Source organism: Muscardinus avellanarius, assembly GCF_963383645.1.
Source record: "Muscardinus avellanarius genome assembly, chromosome: 12".
NCBI lineage: Eukaryota > Metazoa > Chordata > Mammalia > Rodentia > Gliridae > Muscardinus > Muscardinus avellanarius.
Genome location: NC_137798.1, coordinates 93,940,248 through 93,960,035, shown reverse-complemented (window position 1 = coordinate 93,960,035; position 19,788 = coordinate 93,940,248). Strand labels below are relative to the sequence as shown.

Genomic DNA, 19,788 nt, shown 5'->3' with positions numbered 1-19,788 from the left:
ATTGTTAGACTGTCTTAATTTTGTTTGATGTCTCCTATGATTGGATTCAGGCAAAGCGTCCTTGGTAGGAGTGTCACAGCAGCAGCACCTGTTGAGTGGCATTCAATTGCTAGTGTTTGATCACTTGGTTAAGATGGTGTGTGCTGGGCTTCTCTGGTGTGAAGTTGTTTTTCCCCTTTCCCATCGAAAGTGTCTTATGGGAAGGCACTTAGGAACACTCTTCCATTCCTCATCAAGCTTTCATATGTAATAGTACGAGCTCAGTTCCTATTTTGCTTAAAGGGCTGAGTTCCATCAGTGTAATTAAAATTTGATGTTCAAGTCATCTCAGATGTGGCCAGTGGACGCACCTTCTGGTGGGTTTGTGTGTCCTGTTGACATTGCCCCATCATTCTCTGCCCAATCTTGCTTTCTGGCAAAAACATACTTCAGGTTCATCTTGTACCTTACCTGCCCAGCTCTGGAATCAGTCCTGGCTACTCTAAGTTGGAGAATGGTATTTATTTTTTGTGGTGCTAAGGATCAAACCCAAGGCCTTGTACTTGCTGCTAGGTGAGTACTCTACTACTGAGCTACATCCCAAGCCTCAGAATGGTACTTAGAAGCAAAGATGTAGGCCCACGTGTGCCCACTGTAATTTGGGTGTCACTGTTCCCAGGCACTCAAATGAGAGTTCATTCCGGTTTTTTCCTTATCTGTAATTCCCTTTGCAGATAGTGAGCAGCCTGGCTCTTGCCATCCTGACTGTGTAAGTACATAACCAGCCCCCTACCTCTGCCACCACCCAGTCCTGCACAGTGCCCTCACTTGCATGGGCCCCAGAACTCATCAGAATGCCCTGGTGTGTTCTTACCCTGCCCACACCAGTGTCCTGGGTTAGGTCACCCCACCCTGGCACGGACACCCTGGTCACTCGACTTGGGATCCCCCAGATGCCGTGTCAGGCTGACATGCTGTGCGGCTCCTCTAGGCAGGCACTGACCCACTTCCTTCTCTTGGAAAGCAACCGCCATATGAATTCATCTTTTATCACTGGCTATGTGGCTATCACCATCCCCTGTCACTGCGGTAACACTTGCTCTGGGGATGTGAAACAGAGGCAACAGGTTCTAAAGTGTGGGCTTCTAGTGCTCGTCTAGAAGTTTCCCTTGAGCTGGATCCACACACTGGCTGCCGCTAAGGAGCAGGTGTTGAATGCAGACGAGGTATTTGTGAAAGAGCACGCTTTATTGAGGATCGGAGAGCAGCAGTGACCAACAGATGAGGGCCACCCAATGGGCATCCTAATACACATACAGGATGTTTTGCTAATAAAAACCAACAGGAGGATGGACTGCTCGGACAGCCTCCCCCAGCTCCACGCTCTCAGGGCTTGGGTACACTCCCAACCAATTTCCTGAAGGCAGCTGTGGGTCACTAGAGATAGAGCCCCTCAGGGGTACCTTCTTGTTTTTTATAAAGAACATTTTCTTTAGATTTTTTGAAGTCTTCATTTGTTACTTTCATTCTACGTTCTCTCAAGGCCATCAGACCAGCTTCTGTACAGATTGCCTGAAAGAAAGCAGTATGTTCAGAAAGTGAAATACTGAAATACTTGTACCTTCAGCCTTTCAGAGAGCTACTTTCAAATAAGGTATGACATTAAACACAACTCCTTGTTTGAAAAAAGACTATTTTTAAGCATCCTAATCTTTTTTGAAAGGACCTGAAATGCCTTAAACTGGGGATCTTTATAACTAAGAAGGCAGACAGGCCAAGGAATCAAGGCAGTGAACTCTAGCTTTTGAACTCGGTTCTAAGAAGCCCTGTGGCTTGGCAGGTCCATAAACTCTTCTGGTTCTTTCAATAATGGGCTCATGGTTAGAAAACAGAGGAAAATGCATCCTGAAATCTAGAGGCAACAGAGGGTGTACGTCCATCTCATTTGCCTACATTCAGAACATGTATTCCGGTTAGACTACAAGGTTGAGTTATGGTATGTTCTCATTTTCTCAATAATTACTTACCAAAAATAAAACATAAGAACACTTGGAATATACACGCTAAAAACATGATTAACCCTGACAATGAAGTTTGTTTTGTTATAGCCATCATATTCAGACAGTTCAGCCAAAAAGTAAGCATGTTTGTGAACAGAAAGAGGGAAAGCAGGTAAACTGTCAACCACCAAAAAATCTAGGTGATAGGAACGTGGGTGTGTTCATTGTCCTGCTGAAACTTTTTTTTTTTTTGGTGGTACTGGGGTTCCTGGAAACCCTTCTACCTCCGGGTTACACTCCCAGATCTATTTTTATTTGGAAACAGGGTCTCTTAAGCCAGCGCAGCTGGCTTCTAACCTGCACGATCCTCCTGTCTCTGCCTCCCCAGCGCGGGGATTACAAGCGTGTGCCACCACGCCCGGCTTCCTGCTGAAACTTGGAAGGCTTGAGATTCTCAAAAAGTTGGTGTATGTTAAAAAATTTTTCAATTAGCTGGGCGTGGTGGTGCACGCTTGTAATCCCCGCGCTTGGGAGGCAGAGACAGGAGGATGGCGCAGGTTTGAAGCCAGCCGCGCGCTGGCTTAGGAGACCCTGTTTCCAAATAAAAATGTAAAAATAGGTCTGGGAGTGTAGCCCGGAGGTAGAAGGGCTTCCAGGAACCCCAGTACCACCAAAAAAAAAAAAAAAAAAAATTCAATTAAATACAAAAGAACAAAGACTTTTCTCCCCAACTAAGCTAGCTGCCTAGTTCTCAAGGGCCAAGGTCTGTGGCAGAGGTGGCCTTGTCAAAGCACTGTGTGCTATTCCTACCTAACCAAGGCACCTAAGCCAGTACGATCCAGCTCTTCCCAGAGAAATAGATGAACCCACACTGCTGAGGAAAAATGTCTTAAATAAAACCAAGAGGTACAATCTGGTGTAACCCACTGAAATGCAAAATGAGAACATGAACGCAGTGGGCGCTGCTGGGCTTCTGTTGCCATTCTGAGCTGAGCTCTCCCAGCAGACACTCTTCCCTGCCTGGGACTGAGTGGCTACACCTGACACACCTGAACCAGTCCTCTGCGGAGGAGGCAACCCTAGCGCCATGACTGACTCTTTGGGCCAGAGCGGGTTCAGCATCACTTACATCATCAAATAATACATTAAATGACTTAAAAGCAAGTCCACATTTGGATGTGATGGTAAACCAATGCAACGAATCCAATGTGAAGACCCAAGCTGCACACCTGCCCTCCCCACCCAAGAGCACACAATCCTTCCTGAGAGAGGGGCCACATTTCCAGACTGGAGCTGACGGACCCGCCTAGGTACTCACCTTGATGTCAGCCCCCGAGAGGTCATCCTTTGCCATGATCAAGTCATCCAGGGTTACGTCGTCGGCCAGCGTCATCCTGCTGGTGTGAATCTGAAAGATGCGCTTCTTCGTCTTTTCATCAGGCAGGGGGAACTCAATCTTCCTGTCAATGCGGCCTGTAGGTGTAAAGCTGTCAGTCACCTCTATTCAGACCCAGGCCCTTCCTGCCTCAGAGAGGCCTCCTCCCTTCTCTTCACAGGGGCCATTTCAGTCAGATGGTATTCTGACCATCTGACTTTCACTTCTGTACTTTGTAAATTTCTCCATTCGAATTCACACCATTTGAAAGAAATCCTCTCTGCTTTGGTACTTTCAGAAATAAATGAAAGGAGCATTCTTGAATGGGATTCCCAGTGGCCAAAGACAGACTTATCTTGCTAAAAATATTACTAAAATTTTTCTAGTGCAACCACAATGTAAATAATAAACCCAAGCTATTATATAAATTACTTTTTCGTGAAAAAGCAAGTTCTGAGACTAAAAGGAAATTATATATATTTGTGCTTATTTTTTGTGGTACTGAGAATTGAACCCAGGGGTATTCAGCCTCTTTTTATTTCGAAACAGGGTCTCACTAAATTGCAGAGGCTGGCCGCGAATCTGTGATCTTTTTGTCTCAGCCTCCCAAGCACTGGAATTACAAGCATGTGAAACCATGCCCAGTAGGAATATGTATTATAGGGGAAACAAAGAAGACATAATATTGGAATTCAAAGGGCCAAGATGCACAGATTGTATATTTGGTAAGATATATTCTAAATTTCACTAGTTTCTGCCATTATATGTACCATTTTATATTCCCCCAAAGCACACTTAAAACACAAACACATACAAACACATTAATTTTCCATGATGAAACGAAAGCAATTTAACCTGGTCTGATAAGTGCTGGATCCAAAGTTTCTATTCGGTTTGTGGCCATGATAACTTTCACATCTCCCCTTGAGTCAAATCCATCCAACTGGTTCAAGAGTTCCAACATTGTTCGCTGAATTTCTCTCTCACCCCCAGAGTTTGAATCATATCTTTGGAAAAGAAGAGAAGAAATGAAGACCAGAATGAACTCCTGCTCAAGGGAAATGAGAGCAAAGACCTCATGATGACAACATGTATTTCTTAATCCAAACGTGACACCTTAATTATTCTAGCAAAAGAGCACCCCATGCTATGTTCTCAGTGTATTCCTCCAAAACCCATTAAAAACTAATCCCCTCTGTGGTAACAATAAGAGGGAGTGCGCCTATTACAAAGTGACTGGAGCCTTATAAAAAAGTCTGGAGAGAAGCAGCTTAGGCTGTCTTTGCCTGGCTGCCACACATGGACACAGCATTCGTCTCCTCGGAGGACTGAGCAACAGGCACCATTTTGGAGGCAGAAAGCCCTCACCAGACACCAGTGCCAGCACCTTGATCTTAAGATATCTCGGCCTCCAGAACTGTGAGGAAATAAACTTGTCTTTATAAATTACCCAGCCTGCAGTATTTTATTATAATAGCACAAACAGACCAGAACAACCCCAAGTTACTGATCACAATTCATCACAGCAGTTTCTGTGCCTCAAACTGGATTTTTATTTACAGTCTTCCTGCTTGGTGCCTGCTCCCCCAACCTGAATGAACTCAAGGGCAGACTGCCATGTTCATGACTCCAGGCATGGCAAGGCTCTAGTCTTGGCAAGTGCTCAAGATGTGGATATTTTCAGTTGTCACCTGGCCCCTGGGAGAGCAGAGCCTGAAGCTTTGCCCACGAAGGGCCACAGACAATAAGAACTCACCACACAGGCAGAGCCCAAACAGCATTCATTTAAAGAGCAGAGCGGTGTGATTTTTGCCTCTGAATAACACAAAACACGTAGGGAAAGCTTACCTTTTGGTCCCAATTGCATCAATTTCATCAATAAACACAATGGATGGCGCATGTTCTTCAGCAACTCGAAACAATTCCCGTACGAGTTTTGGCCCATCTCCTAAGTACTTCTGAATGAGTTCAGAGCCTACCACTCTCAAGAAAGTGGCTGAAGTTTGATTTGCAACTGCTTTGGCTAACAAGGTTTTACCTGTGTTAGATTAAAAAGAACAAGGATTAAAAAACCCTTAGATGCTGCTGTAACTTGGAGACACCGCAGCCACAGACACAACAAGTGGCTGATGTCAGTGATGTTAGAGCACAGCGCCACCCGGCGTCTTGACACTGTTCTGCTGAGTAGATACCAGGAAATTTAGAAACATCTACTGTGTTTTGATGATTTTGAGCTATTTTCCTAAAGTCATCATGATAATGTCAGAAAATGTACTTGAGATATTTTCAAACCTTGACCCAGAATTTGCACTCAAGGATTAAAAACTATCCACAGGAAGAACTGCTTTATACCAGCAATGAAAGAAGTCTCATTCTTCCTGTAGGTAAAGCCTTTCTTGGGCTCCTTCAAAGCTGAATATAAAATTAATCCAAACCAGGATTAGGGAACTAAAAAAGTTCCTATGGCTGTCAGTGATGAAACTGGACCTGGGAATCCGCCGTTTGGCGCTGAGGAGGCACACCTAAGGTTCCTGAGCACAGGCTGCAAGGTGTTGCCACGAGCATGCTGGGTGAGCCTGCGGTGGGCTCAGACAACTGAGCCAGGACCAGCTCTTGATGGAACCCCGAAATGAGAGCGTGGAAAGGACCTGTCTCAGTCTGTGGAGTGCCCTTGGGACGTTCCTCTCACTGACCTCAGGAAGATCACAAACTGCCTCCCCAATGCTGCTGTTCCCTGACATTTGTTTTTCAGATCCAAAACAAGAGCCGACAGAGAGCACCCAATTTGAGCATTTAGAGCTGTTAGACTGTAGTCTCTTTGATGGTGAGCGTCACCATCAACCGTTTTCAGTTCTCTCAAGCCAATGACTGCTCTTCCTCTGGACTTTGCATAGCATGAACTAAGTCAGGGTCTCTACAGTTTACTAGGGTCAACTTACTGCATAATGAATCAAATATATGTGTTTGTATTTTTATCATTCATTTAACAAACATGTACTCAGTACCAGAGTGCTGGGATAATGACCCTGAACCAGACACCCCAAGGCAGATTTCAGAGCAGCTCTCCTCCATGGTCCTCAGGCATGGCCACCCTCCAGATGAATCTATTAGAGCCTCTGTGGATGGGACCAGCATCAGGATTTCTTTTTTCTTTTGGTGGTACTGGGGTTCCTGGAAGCCCTTATACCTCCAGGCTACACTCCCAGACCTATTTTTTTAATATTTTTATTTGGAAACAGGGTCTCTTGCTGGCTTCGAACCTGCACGATCCTCTTGTCTCCACCTCCCAAGCGCGGGGATTACAAGCGTGCACCACCACGCCCGGCAGCATCAGGATTACTTAAAGCTCCCAACGTGATTCTAACGTCAACGCACAGTCAAGGCTGAGCACCTCTTTTGTTTTGGGGAGGGAGGAGTTGCTGCACATTAAGCAACATGCTCACCACTGGGCTATACTCCCGTCCCTGAGCACTCTAAAGAGCTGTGTCCGCACTGGACAGTCTAGTAATTATAACTAGCCATGCGGCTGCTCCCATGCTAGATTCATACTTTTATACATATTTGGATATAGCTCCTCCATTAATCAACTTCAGCCTTCTTCCTCTCCTCTCCTTCCATTCTAGCTGGTGAGGATGTGGAGAAAGAGGAACTCTTTTACTCTGTTGGTGGGAGTGCAAACTAGCTCAGCCACTATGGAGATTAGTGTGGAGATTCCTTAGAAAACTGGGAATAGATCCACCATATGATCCAGCTGTACCATTCTTGAGTATTTTTCCAAAGGGGTTAAAATCAGAGAACTACAGCAACCTCAAGACATGAGCTGAGTGCCTGTAAAGTGCCAACACGGAGCATACCTGTGCCAGGTGGACCGTAGAGAATGACCCCCTTAGGGGGTTTTATACCCATCTCTTCATAATATTCAGGATGGGTGAGAGGAAGCTCCACAGACTCCTACAGAAAAGAGACACTGGATAAAATAAGAGGCTTCCTTACAGAAATTACCATTTTATGACACCAGAATATCTTAGCTTCCAACAAAAATCTCGCTCACTCTTCCTTTTTTTTTGTGGTACTGAGGTGGAACCCAGGGGCTCTTCTACCTCTGGGCTATCCTCCCAGACTTATTTTATACTTTATTTGGAAACAGGGTCTCACTAAGTAGTTGAGGCTGGCTTCGAAGCTGTCACTCTTAAGAGAAAATGTGCTGAACTTCCATTAGCTGCAAGGACACACTAGGACCTCTGTCCCCTTGTGCCTCCAGCAGCCATCATCTCTAAGTCACATCCAATTTCTTTTGCTCTGCAGTAGAAGTCAGTATTGAGCAGCATTTAAGCTATTCCCAAGCAAAAATTACTTAAAATTGCCCTTCTTAATTAAACTACAGATAAGACCAGGAAACATTTTCTGATGGCTGTTCCCACTAGGGACAGAATGGCTGTTTCCCAGCTACCTGAGAATGACTTCCCTCTGGATGAAAGAGAATTCAGAGAGCTGGCACACGGCCATCCTGGAGGACCACAACAGCGTTCTAGAACCAGTGCTGAGCACGTGTGTGCAGGTCCACATGCACCTCCACACGTCACAAGAGCCTTCCTGACAGCCATGCCAGAGTCAATATAACTGGAAACAACATGTTGTCAACAATCAGGTGAACACTACATATAAAAAATATTAAGCTGCACCTGCAGCAGAAGTTTTCACATGATTTACTGTTATTTCTACTACATAACTTGGTATTAGCAAACACACAATTAAAAATCCCACAAATGATAAACCCCAAGGCAGTTACTAGTCTGATCAATAAAGTAAAACAGCCAAATATGGCGGCACACAAATGTAATCCCAGCACTTGGGAGGCTGAGACAGAAGGATCACACGATTGAAGACAGCCTCAGCAAGTAGTAAGACTAAGTAACCCAGTGAGACCCTGTTTCAAAAAAACAACAACAAAAAAATAAAATCGGGCTGGGAGTGTAGCTTGGAGGTATACTGCCCCTGAGTTCAATCCCCACTATCAGGACAGACAGACAGATGGAAGGCAGGCAGGCAGGCAGGCATCCAAAACAATTCCAAAGTAGCCTAGATGGCACGGCAATAAGAAAACACAAGTCTTAAAAAGTCCAGAGCTAGATCCCAGCCATACCTTAATCTCCTGGATCTGGTTGTCCAATCCCCCGATATCTGCGTAGGTCTCCTGGGGAGCCTTCTCCACCTTCATCACTGTGACCAAGGGGTCAGTATCATCCATGAGCACTCCTATCACAGCGTGCACCTAACAAGGAGCGTCAAGCACGGGAACGTGAGGGTCCCTCCATCTGCTTCCAACATGGCACAGCAATGGCATCACCGCCCCCACCCCAGAGTGCACCAGCAATCCACCTCCACGGGACAGGTGGACACATCGAAGAACCCACTCCCGCAGGCTTCTTCAGAGATCAGCAACTCACTTTGTGGTTGAGCAGGACTGAGCAGCCTGGTTCCAGCAGATCCTTGTCCACAAATGAAAGGATGCTGACGTAGTGTTCAGAGCCCACTGACGTAGACACGATGGCGTGATTGTCGTCAATGATCTCCTCCAAGGTTCCTACTGACATTGGGGTCCCCCTTAGATCATCCACCTTTGATCTTTCCTCCTACAGAAGAATATACCAAGCGGGAAAAGCAGATCAGACTAAAAGACAGATCCTGGTAGTTCACTAGACTTACAACACAGGTGATATCTTAAAAGGTAGTTAATTAGACTTTATAAAAGCTTGGAGAGGTTCAGCTACGTGAATCTCATTTGTTCTTAGTTTTAGGCTCTAAATAGAATTCAATGTGTTAAAAAGAGAAATGAGAGTTAACTTCTCCACTTACCTCTTGCTTTTCTTCTAATGGTTTCATTTGTTCCTGATTCCTAATGAATTCTTCTTCCATGAGAAGATAGTCTTTAATTCTCTCTAACTTCAGTAATTTTAAGCGGCACTGAGTGTGAGGTGTCACTGTAATTAAAAAACAAGGTTTTACTATACTTGGAGCTTAAGGTTTGCAATTATGAAAAAAAAAGCTACATTTTTTTTTTTTTTTTTTTAATTTTGCAGTGCTAGGAAGCAAACCCAGGTCCTCACACATGCTAGGCAAGTGCCCAAGATTCTAAAATAAACTCATTTTAGGTGAAGAGATTATGAAAAAAATTGAAGTTTGTTAACCCTAAGTAAACAAGAGCCAAGATGAAAGGGATTCTGATAGTTACAACCAACATCTGAAAACAGAGGTAAGGTTTATTATGATCAATTAGCTAGTGCAAAATGAAACACACTACCTGAACAGGCTATACATTTAAAGAATAAAAAAGCTATTGAACTAAAGATAGTCTGGTTTATTTTTCCCCACATATACTAACAAAAGTTACACATGCTGCTCGGTCAGTAGATAGCGTTGCACGCTGGCCTTAATACTCTTCCAATTGTAGGATTCTCGGTCTTAGAAACATCAAAGTTCCTTGTCACATATGTGGCGAGTATTTTCCCACACTTTATTGTTTCTTTTGGCTTTGTTTTGAAGCCTCATTATTACATAAGAATTTTATCCTTCATAGACATCTGTCAACCTCTTCACTATGGTCACTGACTTTAAAGCCTCTTTCCTCATTCAGTACACATCCCTAAATGGTCATTTGTTACCTTCCCATGTGTACTTATAATCCAAGCGATCTGATTTCATCTTCTCTGGATAGAATTCCTTGTTTTTTTTTTTGTACTGGGGATAGAACCCAAGGATGTTCTACCTCAAATAAGCTACACTCCCAGCTTTGTATTTTAAAACAGGGTCTTGCTCAGTCACCGAGGCTAGCCCAAACCTGCAATCCCGGCTGGAAAGCGGAGGGCTGAGCACGGAGAGGTGGGCTGAGTCAGGGTGCCTGTTATTCTACGTTCAGCAGGAAACCACTGAAAAACTTAAGCAAAAGCACCACACGATCCAAATTCCAATATAGTGACATTTCCGTTGATGAAATATGAATGTTTCTGAGTTGCTCGAGTTGAACTGGGTTTTGTAATCTAAAATTATACTTTTAATACACTAAGGAGCTGGCTATTTAAGGAAAATTAATGAGATTTCTTAAAGCAAGATAGACTTGTATAATATTGGATTTTAAAAGAAAGTATAATCTTTTTTTTTTTTTTTGTGGTACTGGGGTTCCTGGAAGCCCTCCTACCTCCAGGCTACACTCCCAGACCTATTTTTACATTTTTATTTGGAAACAGGGTCTCCTGAGCCAGCGCGCGCGTGGCTGGCTTCGAACCTGCGCAATCCTCCTGTCTCTGCCTCCCAAGCGCGGGGACTACAAGCGTGCACCACCACGCCCAGCAAATATCATCTTTATTCTAGCCTAGAGGAATGGTAGAGTGGGGGTTGCAGTCAGGGCCAGAGCCTTCACCACCCGATTCCCGTCTCCCTTTTGGACTCTGAGCCACATGCACAGAGGGCTCCCCTAGGCCTGGGAAGGGACAGGAGGGAGCGTGTCATTACCCAGTGGCAGCTTGCTGGCAGCATCTGGCCCCTTTGTTTTTTTCTTCTTCTTCCCCACTCTAGTTGGTACAGGAGGTTCGTATTTCTTTTTCTTGTCCTTGAGTTTTAGAAGAGCAGGAACAAATGTCACATGGAAATCATAAAGCACACGTTTCTGCATTACAATCAGCTATTTCCAGGTGGAACAATTTTCCTTATTTTAGGATGCTATTAAGAAAATGTCCCTTTAAAAAAAAACTAGGTTTCACATTCCTGTAATCTGAACAAGTCAAATAATTGTAATAAGTACACATAATCTTTTTATAATACACATTAATGAGTCAGATTATTCCAATAAGGTATGGAGTCAGAAATGAGTTACAACTGAATTAATATGCCACAAGTTTGAGTAATATGAAGCAATTCTTCACACTTCAGGATGTTAAACACTAAAATCACAGGCAATTTACTTTTAAACTTGTCGTGTCAATGCCTTTACACATTTAAAAATCATCCGTTACTTTTTTTTAAGTACAGGGGTTGAACCCAGGAGCGTTCTGCCTCTTGAGCTACACCCCCATAGTTTTTATTTTGAAACAGGATTTTGCTAAGTTGCTGAGGCTGGCCTCAAGTCTGCCATCCTCCTGTCTCAGTCTCCCAAGCACTGGTGTTAAAAGTGTATGCCACCATGCCCGGCTCAACAACCTTTTCAAAAACATGAAAAGGGCATTTTATCCATAGGTCAGACTAGTTAAAGAACTCTGGACCATTTTCTTTTAAAATTCTTGAATCCCCAAAGGACTCAGCTAAGACCTATGACATTTTCTACAACCTGCTCACACACAGCACACATCTGGTTCTTATTTACCTTGTCATCCTTCTTGCCACCTCCAGGACCATGACCGCCACTTTGACTTTGACCCTGAAAAAAGCAAAAGTTAGACACAGTTGTGAATTCAGAATTCATGAGCACTTCAAAAGAATGTCCTTCTTAATTGTCCTGTGATTCTAAACCACAAACACATCCACCTAATTTTAACTTTTACAAAGCCAAGATATACTTTGCAGTTAATGAGTGAATTTAGTGTGCTAGAGACTACCTGCAATTGGTTCCATCTTAGAATCACGCACAACCCTATTAAAAAGCAAATATATCTACAGGGGATGAAGTTCTAAGACTAACTCCTCTTGAGCAGAAGTATAGAGCTTAACGTTCTTTAAATGAAAACCACCAGACTGAGGCTATCAAGAATAGATTTCAAGAACTCAGGAAATGAAAGCTGTTACTGTACACACTTAACTATCATTTACTCTTCATATAGATCACACAAGATCTGGGAAACTCACCAGCAACTTATCTATCCCTACCCCCAAAGCCTGGAGGGTCTCAGGCAGGTCTTTCTTCGCAATCTGAAAAGCTAAATTATTTTAAGACATTAAGAATTCAATGTTATTGAAAAGCTCAATGAGATTTGATTTTAAAACAGACTCAACATATAGGACAATACTTAACACAGAGCAATGACTTGGAAATGATGGTATTTTCAATCAGAGTAACAGTGAACTTACTGATTGGAGGGGTCTACGACTCCCTATAATCACTTCAATGTAGGTGACTCTAAATTAATACACTGGCAGTTTCACTGTGAAGACAAAACTACCATATCATGGTTACCTAATAGTCAATGGCAAATATATTTCACCACCTGAAAGATTCTGAAAGCTTGGTACTTTACTCTGAAGAAGACTCATTAATTCTATACAGTTCTCCAAGGAAGGGCTCATCATTCCTCCTTATAGATGAGAACTACAACAAACCTGACAACATGGGCTGTGGAATTAGATAAATCTAGGTTTGAATTCCAGCTCCATCAGTGTAGGTGATGCAGCCTTGGGTAAGTCAGGTCACCTCCATGAGCTTTGGTGTCCTTAACTGGAGAGCAGGGATGATACTAGCACCTGCTGCTGAAAATGAAATAACAGCTGCAAGCACCTTACATGACTACTTTCTCGTCTCTCTCCTATCTCCATTCATTCCTCTACTCCTGCCTGTCCATCTTGCCATCATCACACCCCCAGCCCCTACTGGGGATGGATCCTAGGGCCTCAGGTTTGCTAGACAAGCACTCTACCACTGAGATACAACCCTGCCCACAGGCCATCACCTCTTATTTGGACTCTAGCTTTCCACTTGACATCTCTGGGTCCAGTTTCTCATCAATGCAGTGATTAAACAGCTGACCCTTCAATCTCCTCCTTAAAAACTGTCAATCACTCCCTGGCCTTTATGGTGTAAGGTCCAAACTCTTTGGTTTGGCATTCCTGGCCCTTGCCAAACTGGCTATGCCTAACCCTTCCAGATCCATGTACCTTCCTCAAAACCCTAACAAGTCTGGTGCCGATCAAGGACATTTTCCTGAATGGGTTCTGCACTCCATATCTGGGCATTTTACACATTTCTCAGTCTCAAATAACAAGAGGTACACTGGTTATTGAGCCCTTACTACTATATTACAAAGTGTGCTAAACAATTTGGGGGTTTATCCCATTCCATTCCTACAAACACTATGAGATTGGCACTATCATTACCTCTAATTTACAGATAAGGAAAGCAAGGCCCCTGTGAAGAAGACTTGCATACTGTCACAAAGCTTGCCAGACCTGGAGCCAGGAATCACATTCAGATCTGTTAGGCCCCAAACCTCAGGGCTCCTCTCCTGCTCTCCAAGACCAACAGGTGTGTTCTGCCACAGCCACTTAATGTGTTTCCATTTCCTCTTTAGCAAAATGAAGATAATTCTAACAATCACCTCCAGGGATCGTTGTAAGGAAAACGCTGGAAAAGTACCTGGCACATACTTAAGAGTAATACCCAGAAGTCCTCCTAAGACCTTGGTTTGGTTTGGCCTTCTTGTGAAGGCCTCCTGGTGCAGGCTGACCACGGGCCCATTTCAGGTGGAGTTTGCTGACCCACTCTGCCTGGCCCATGTTCCCTTCAGACATTGCACAGGGTTACTCTTTAAGCCTCTCTTCACACTTTACCTCCTCAGAGGCTCTTCCTCCGACAGCCTATCAAAAATTGCCACTTTTAGCAGAGCGTGGAGGCACAAGCCTGTAATCCCAGTACTTGGGAGGCTGAGACAGAGGGACCACAAATTCAAAGCCTGCCCCGGCAACTTAGGTAGGCTCTCAGCAACCTAGCGAGACCCTCTTTCCAGATAAGATATAAAAATCGGGCTTAAGTGTATCTTGGAGGTAGAATGCCTCTGGGTTCAATCCCCAGTACCAAATTATATACAGAGAGCCACATTTGCTGGGTGTGGTGGCACACACCTGTAATCCCAGCACGTAAGAGGCTGAGACAGAGGATCGCAGGCTCAAAGCCAGCCTCAGAAATTTAGAGAAGCCCTCAGCAACCTAGCGAAATCCTGTTTCCAAAAAAAATAAAAGCAATTGCCACTTTTCGCCATCCTAAGCGGTCTATAAAATACCCATATAAGAATGGCAGCCCTACTTCGCCTTCTGTTTACTTTGTTGACTGTTCCTCTCTCCTCTAGAGTGTAAGCGCCATGAAGGCGGGGGCAACACCGATCCTGGACACCCCCAATGCCTCGAACAGGCTAGCAAGGGAAGAGGGGCGCAGGTGTGCGGCGACTTAGTTACTGTAAATAAAGGCGGGCTGAGTGCGCTGCCGCGGGCTCCGAGCTCCGCCTGTCATAAAGCCCCGCTCTGCCCTCGCGGCCGGGCCGAACCTCACCCTCCGCCCAGCCTTTCACTCGAACGGCCCGGGAACCGCCTGTCCCGGGTCGTGGGCAGGGGCGCCGGGCCGCGGAGCCCGGGGCAGGGAGAGCGAGGCCGGCGAGGGGCCGCGCCGCCGTCCTGCGCCCGGGACCGGCCGCCCAGCCCGCCGTGGGCCTGAGCGTGGCCCACAGCTGTCCGGAGAGGCCGACAGTGCCCGCCCGCCGCCTCCAGCCTCCGGCCGCCCGACCGCGGCGCTGCGCGACCACCGCCGAAACCCTGAGTCACTCACCATCTTGCCTCGGCCGCTCCAGCTGCCGCCGCCGGAAGTGCATCCCCGAGAGCGGCCCGGCGGGAGCGGAAGTCGCCGCCGACGCTACGGAAGCCGGCCGGAACCAAAGCGCGGCGGACCGAGTGGCGCGGGCGCTGGGGTCCGCCGGAACCAAAGCGCGGCGGACCGAGTTCCGCCGGCGGCTGGGGGCGAAGAATGCTTTGTTCACAGGATGTGAGCCGTAGAAATGTTTTTACTTGGAAAAAAATTTTAAATGGCTTTTTTTTTTTTTTAAATCAATACCTCGACTTTCAGCGAACTAGGAGTTTACCTGCTCAGCGGAGTATTTCTTTGTGTAATGAGTCGTTGAAGCCTGTGTATTTTTTCCCTCCTGATCACCTGTGACTTGTGATGATGGCAAACGTTCTCTTAAAATTTCTCACTCTAGCCGGGCGTGGTGGCGCACGCCTGTGATCCCAGTATTTGGGAGGCTGAGACAGGAGGATCGCAGTTTGCAGACAGCCTCAGCTACACATTCAAAGAAATGTAGTCTGACAATCAAATTTTAAGGCTGAAATAATGGGGGATGTTCCACAGGAGGGAATGCCTTCTTTCTGCACAGCAAACCTGCCCCCCCCCCCTTGTGGTTACTAGGGATGGAAACCAGCTCCGAGCTACACCTCCGGCCCTATTTTTTATTCTTTATTTTGTACAGGGTCTCACTGAGTTGCAAAGGGCAACTTTGTAACTCAACTTTATTTTGTATAGGGTCTCACTGAATTGCAAAGGGTTCTAAGTAGCTGAGGCTGTCTCAGAACCATGATCCTCCTGTCTCAGCCTCCTGAATGCTGGGATTACAAGCGTGCCCCCACGCCTGTTGTCTCTTCTCTCTGTGGCTGGCCCTCTCAATGTGACAGGTGACAGCCATTGCTGCCCCTCTCCCGCTTCCTACTTGCATCTTCCGACCTTACCAAGTGCCAAACACCCCAAGCAGTCTTTCTAACCCGCTCCCTGCTTTCTTTTAGCTGTCCATTATGTAAACAGGCTTACCTTTTCTGTTTTTCCTACCTGTATCTACTTGGTTTTCTTACTAGAACACAGGATCTGACCCAGTTGGGAATTATCCTTCTGCCTTAGAATGGAAGATAGTGTTGGGGAGAGGGTTGGATATTACAAATAGTCATATTAATTACTTTTATCTTTTTTTTGGTGGTACTGGGGTGGAATCCAGAGGCTTTCTACCTGTAGGCTATACTCTCAGAATATATATATATATATATATATATATATATATATATATATATATATAGTGTGTGTGTGTGTGTGTGTGTGTGTGTGTGTGTGTGTTTGGTACTGGGGTTCCTGGAAGCCCTTCTACCTCCGGGCTACACTCCCAGACCTATTTTTATTTTTGGAAACAGGGTCTCTTAAGCCAGCCTGGCTGGCTTTGAACCTGCGCGATCCTCCTGTCTCCGCCTCCCAAGCGCAGGGATTACAAGTGTGCGCCACCACGCCCGGCGCTATATTTTATTTGGAAACAGGGTCTCACTAAGATGCTGAGAGCCTCACTAAGTAGCTGAGGCTGGCTTTGAACCTGTGTGATCCTCCTGTCTCAGCCTCCCAAACGTGGGGATTACAACTGCATGCCACTACGCCCGGCTTACTTTTATCTTTCTAACATGTGGAAGTGATATCTTTTCAAAAAAATAAATCTTTCTTAGCCAAGTGTGGTGGCACATATCTGTAACCCGAGTATTTGGGAAGCTGAAACAAAAGGATTGCAGGTTCGAGGTCAGCCTCAGCAACTTAGCTAAGGATTTTGCACAGAGGTAGAATGTCCCTGGGTTCAGTTCTTAGTTACACAAACAAACACACACACTCACACACAACACGAATATGCCTACCCCCTTTTTGAATATGCAGGACTTTAAACACAATGTCGAATGACATACTTTGCCAATGACATATACACATTTCTAAATGTATACCGCTGTATATGTACTTATACATCTGCTTGTGTTTGAGGATGTGTGTGCATGGGTGTCTCCCTGTTCTTCTGTAGCCCCACACTTGCATGTATAATAGCTAACGATGTACAGTGTAATCATGTTCTGGTCAACAATGGGCTAGTATTTGATGGTGGTCCCAGATGATTATATTGCCTCATGACATCATAGCCATCTAGTTTGTGTAAATACACTCTAAGTTGTTTGAACAACAACAAATCACCTAATAATGCATATCACAGAGTGTATGCCAAATGGGCATGGTGGCACATGCTGTCTGGAATCTCAGTACTTGGGAGGCTGAGACAGGAGGCTTGCAGGTTGGACACTAGCTCAGCAGCTCTGCAAGACTTTAAAAATAAATTAAAAAAAATAAAATAGGGGTGGGAGTCTAGCTCAAAGACAGAATGCTCTTGGATTCAATCCCTGGTACCAAAAAAGAAAGAAAGAAAGAAAAGAAAGGAAAGAAAGAAAGAAAGGAGAGAGAGAAATGAAAGAAAAGAAGGAAAGAAAAGTAGAAGAATGCATCCCTGTCATTAAGCAACATGTGGTGTGGTTTTACAGATCTCCAAGACTGAACTCAACATCTTCCCCCAGGATCTGACCAAGTTCACATGTCTTCCATCCTGGCAAATGTACCCGTGCAGAGACCCACACCTGCAGCCTCTCGTTCTCTCTGCCTGTCCCCAGCTGGTTCAGTGGCCAAATCTTGCTCACACACCACATCCCACTTCTCCCTCGGTCAGTGGTTACTTGAGACCTTTTTATCTTCCCTCAAGATAAATGCAGCAAATAATTCCTGGCACTTCCCATGCCCCAGACTCTCCTCCAGCTTCTGAGGACATCGCAATTGCATATGCAGACAAAAATCCTTTCCCTGGCGGATTTCACAATAGACAAATAAGAAAGTAGATGCCTATAGTATGCCACTAGTGATTAATGCCACAGGGAAAATTAAACAGGTTAAGAAGTGTGCATCGGTGGTGGGGCGATTCTTACCTGACATGGAATCATGCTTGAGTGAAATGTTAAGGAACAAGGAAGTGAGCTATTCAGATATCTGGGGGAAGGGCTTTCTAGGTAGAGGAAATAGCCAGTGCAAAGATCCTGAGGTAGGAGTTGTAGGAGATGGACACTGGACACTCCGTATAGTACAGAAGCCAGAAACAGATGCATAACTCTCAGTGAAAGCATAGGGGTCCGAGGCAAAGTAATACCTAATGTTTCAGGAGACGCTGTTCTGCAGAGAACAAGACTGAGAGGCTGGATCAGGATGCAGCAGGCCTGGTGAGGCTCAGAGAGCAAAGCTCCAGGTCTGTGCCCTGAGCTTATGGCATACAGACATTTTATACAATAGCCAATTCAACCCTCAGGAGGGAGGGATGAGTGGAAATTTTTTTTTGCCTAGCCTAAGTAAGATGCAGGAGCAGAACAGCGGATTGTCTATATATTATTTTCATTTATGCTCTGGCAGTTTTGTGCTTTATCTCGCAGTTGCAGCTGCCCGGATAATCCCAGCTATGTTTGTCTGGAGAGGAGGTTTCCATTCTCCTGGTACGTCTCCCGGCTTCCAGCCAAGAGTCAGTTTCAGGGACACAGCCTTGCTCCTGCCTCACCAGTAAAGCAGCCCATTGGCACCAGACTCTTGGGGCCTGAGTCTAGACTCCATCCCTTATTAACCATATTCATCTCCTAGCGGGGTATAAGAAAGGAACACTAATCCAGTGGCTTAAAACTATATAAACCCATCCTTAAAGTTCTCAGGGGTAGAGGTCCCACGGGGGTCTCACTGGTCTGAAGTCGGCACACTGACAGGCCAGTGCTCCCAGAAGCTCCAGAGAAGACTCTGCAGCGTCGGGCTCACTTGTGTGCCTCTCCTGCCCACATGGTCCATCCTAAAGCCAGCAACCCGCCCTCCCTGACCCTGCTCCTGCTCCGCGGTCCACCCTCCTTCTCTCGCTCTCCTCTCCTGCCTCCCTCTTCCACTTTTAAACACCCTGCTGCTTACAGTAGGTCACCCAGGCCACCCAGGATAGCCTTCCATCACCCATCATTCTATCTGCGACTCTAATTCCCCCTTGAGACGTAAGGCGACAGTCACAGGTTCCAGAACATTACTCTTCCTGCGCCGTGATCCCCTAATGGAAACCCGCAGCAGGCTCAGTGGTGCGCACCTGTAACCCCAGTACTCGGAAGCTAAGACAGGAGGGTTGTAGGTTCCAGGCCAGTGCCTAGTCATTCAGGAGACCCTGGTTCAAAATAAAATAGGGCTAGTGCCGGGCGTGGTAGTGCACGCTTGTAATCCCCGCGTTTGGGAGGCGGAGACAGGAGGATCGCGCAGGTTCGAAGCCAGCCGCGCTGGCTTAAGAGACCCTGTTTCCAAATAAAAAGTATAAAAATAGGTCTGGGAGTGTAGCCCGGAGGTAAAAGGGCTTCCAGAAACCCCAGTACCACCAAAAACAAACAAACAAACAACAAAATAAAATAGGGCTAGCTGGGTGTGGTGGCCCGTGCTTGTAATCCCCGCGCTCGGGAGGCGGAGACAGGAGGATCGCGCTGGTTCGAAGCCAGCCGCGCTGGCTTAAGAGACCCTGTTTCCAAATAAAAATATAAAATAGGTCTGGGAGTGTAGCCTGGAGGTAGAAGGGTTTCCAGGAACCCCAGTACCAATAAATAAGTAAATAAGTAAATAAATAGGGCTGGGGTGTAGCTCAGAGGTAGAACACTCCTGGGTTCAATCTGCAATGGCACAACAAACAAACAAACAAACAAATGCTTACTGCCCTCTACAACCCCTGCGTGAGCTGGGTTAGGCCAGCAGGAAGAGACAGCGGGTCTTCTGCCTTCTTGTCTTGGGCTCCTGGGCAGCAGCCTCATGTCCTCTGTGGCTCCAGGGCCCACTGCTCAGGGCTATGGTGCCTCTGGCTTTCA

The 19,788-nt window shown here is 45.7% G+C and overlaps 1 protein-coding gene across 1 annotated transcript; it reads right to left on the bottom strand.

Moving 5' to 3' along the window:
* Positions 1–1,416: 1,416 nt before the first annotated feature.
* PSMC1 (proteasome 26S subunit, ATPase 1) lies at positions 1,417–9,285 on the bottom strand (the record flags this gene model as incomplete). Its single annotated transcript, XM_080707917.1, has 8 exons — positions 9,211–9,285; positions 8,802–8,987; positions 8,498–8,626; positions 7,209–7,305; positions 5,203–5,392; positions 4,210–4,361; positions 3,298–3,452; positions 1,417–1,551 (listed from the first exon to the last, which is right to left on the bottom strand). Exons 1-8 carry the CDS (start codon positions 9,268–9,270, stop codon positions 1,417–1,419), a joined length of 1,104 nt encoding a protein of 367 aa, XP_080564043.1. The 5' UTR covers positions 9,271–9,285.
* Between the last annotated feature and the right edge of the window lie 10,503 nt (positions 9,286–19,788).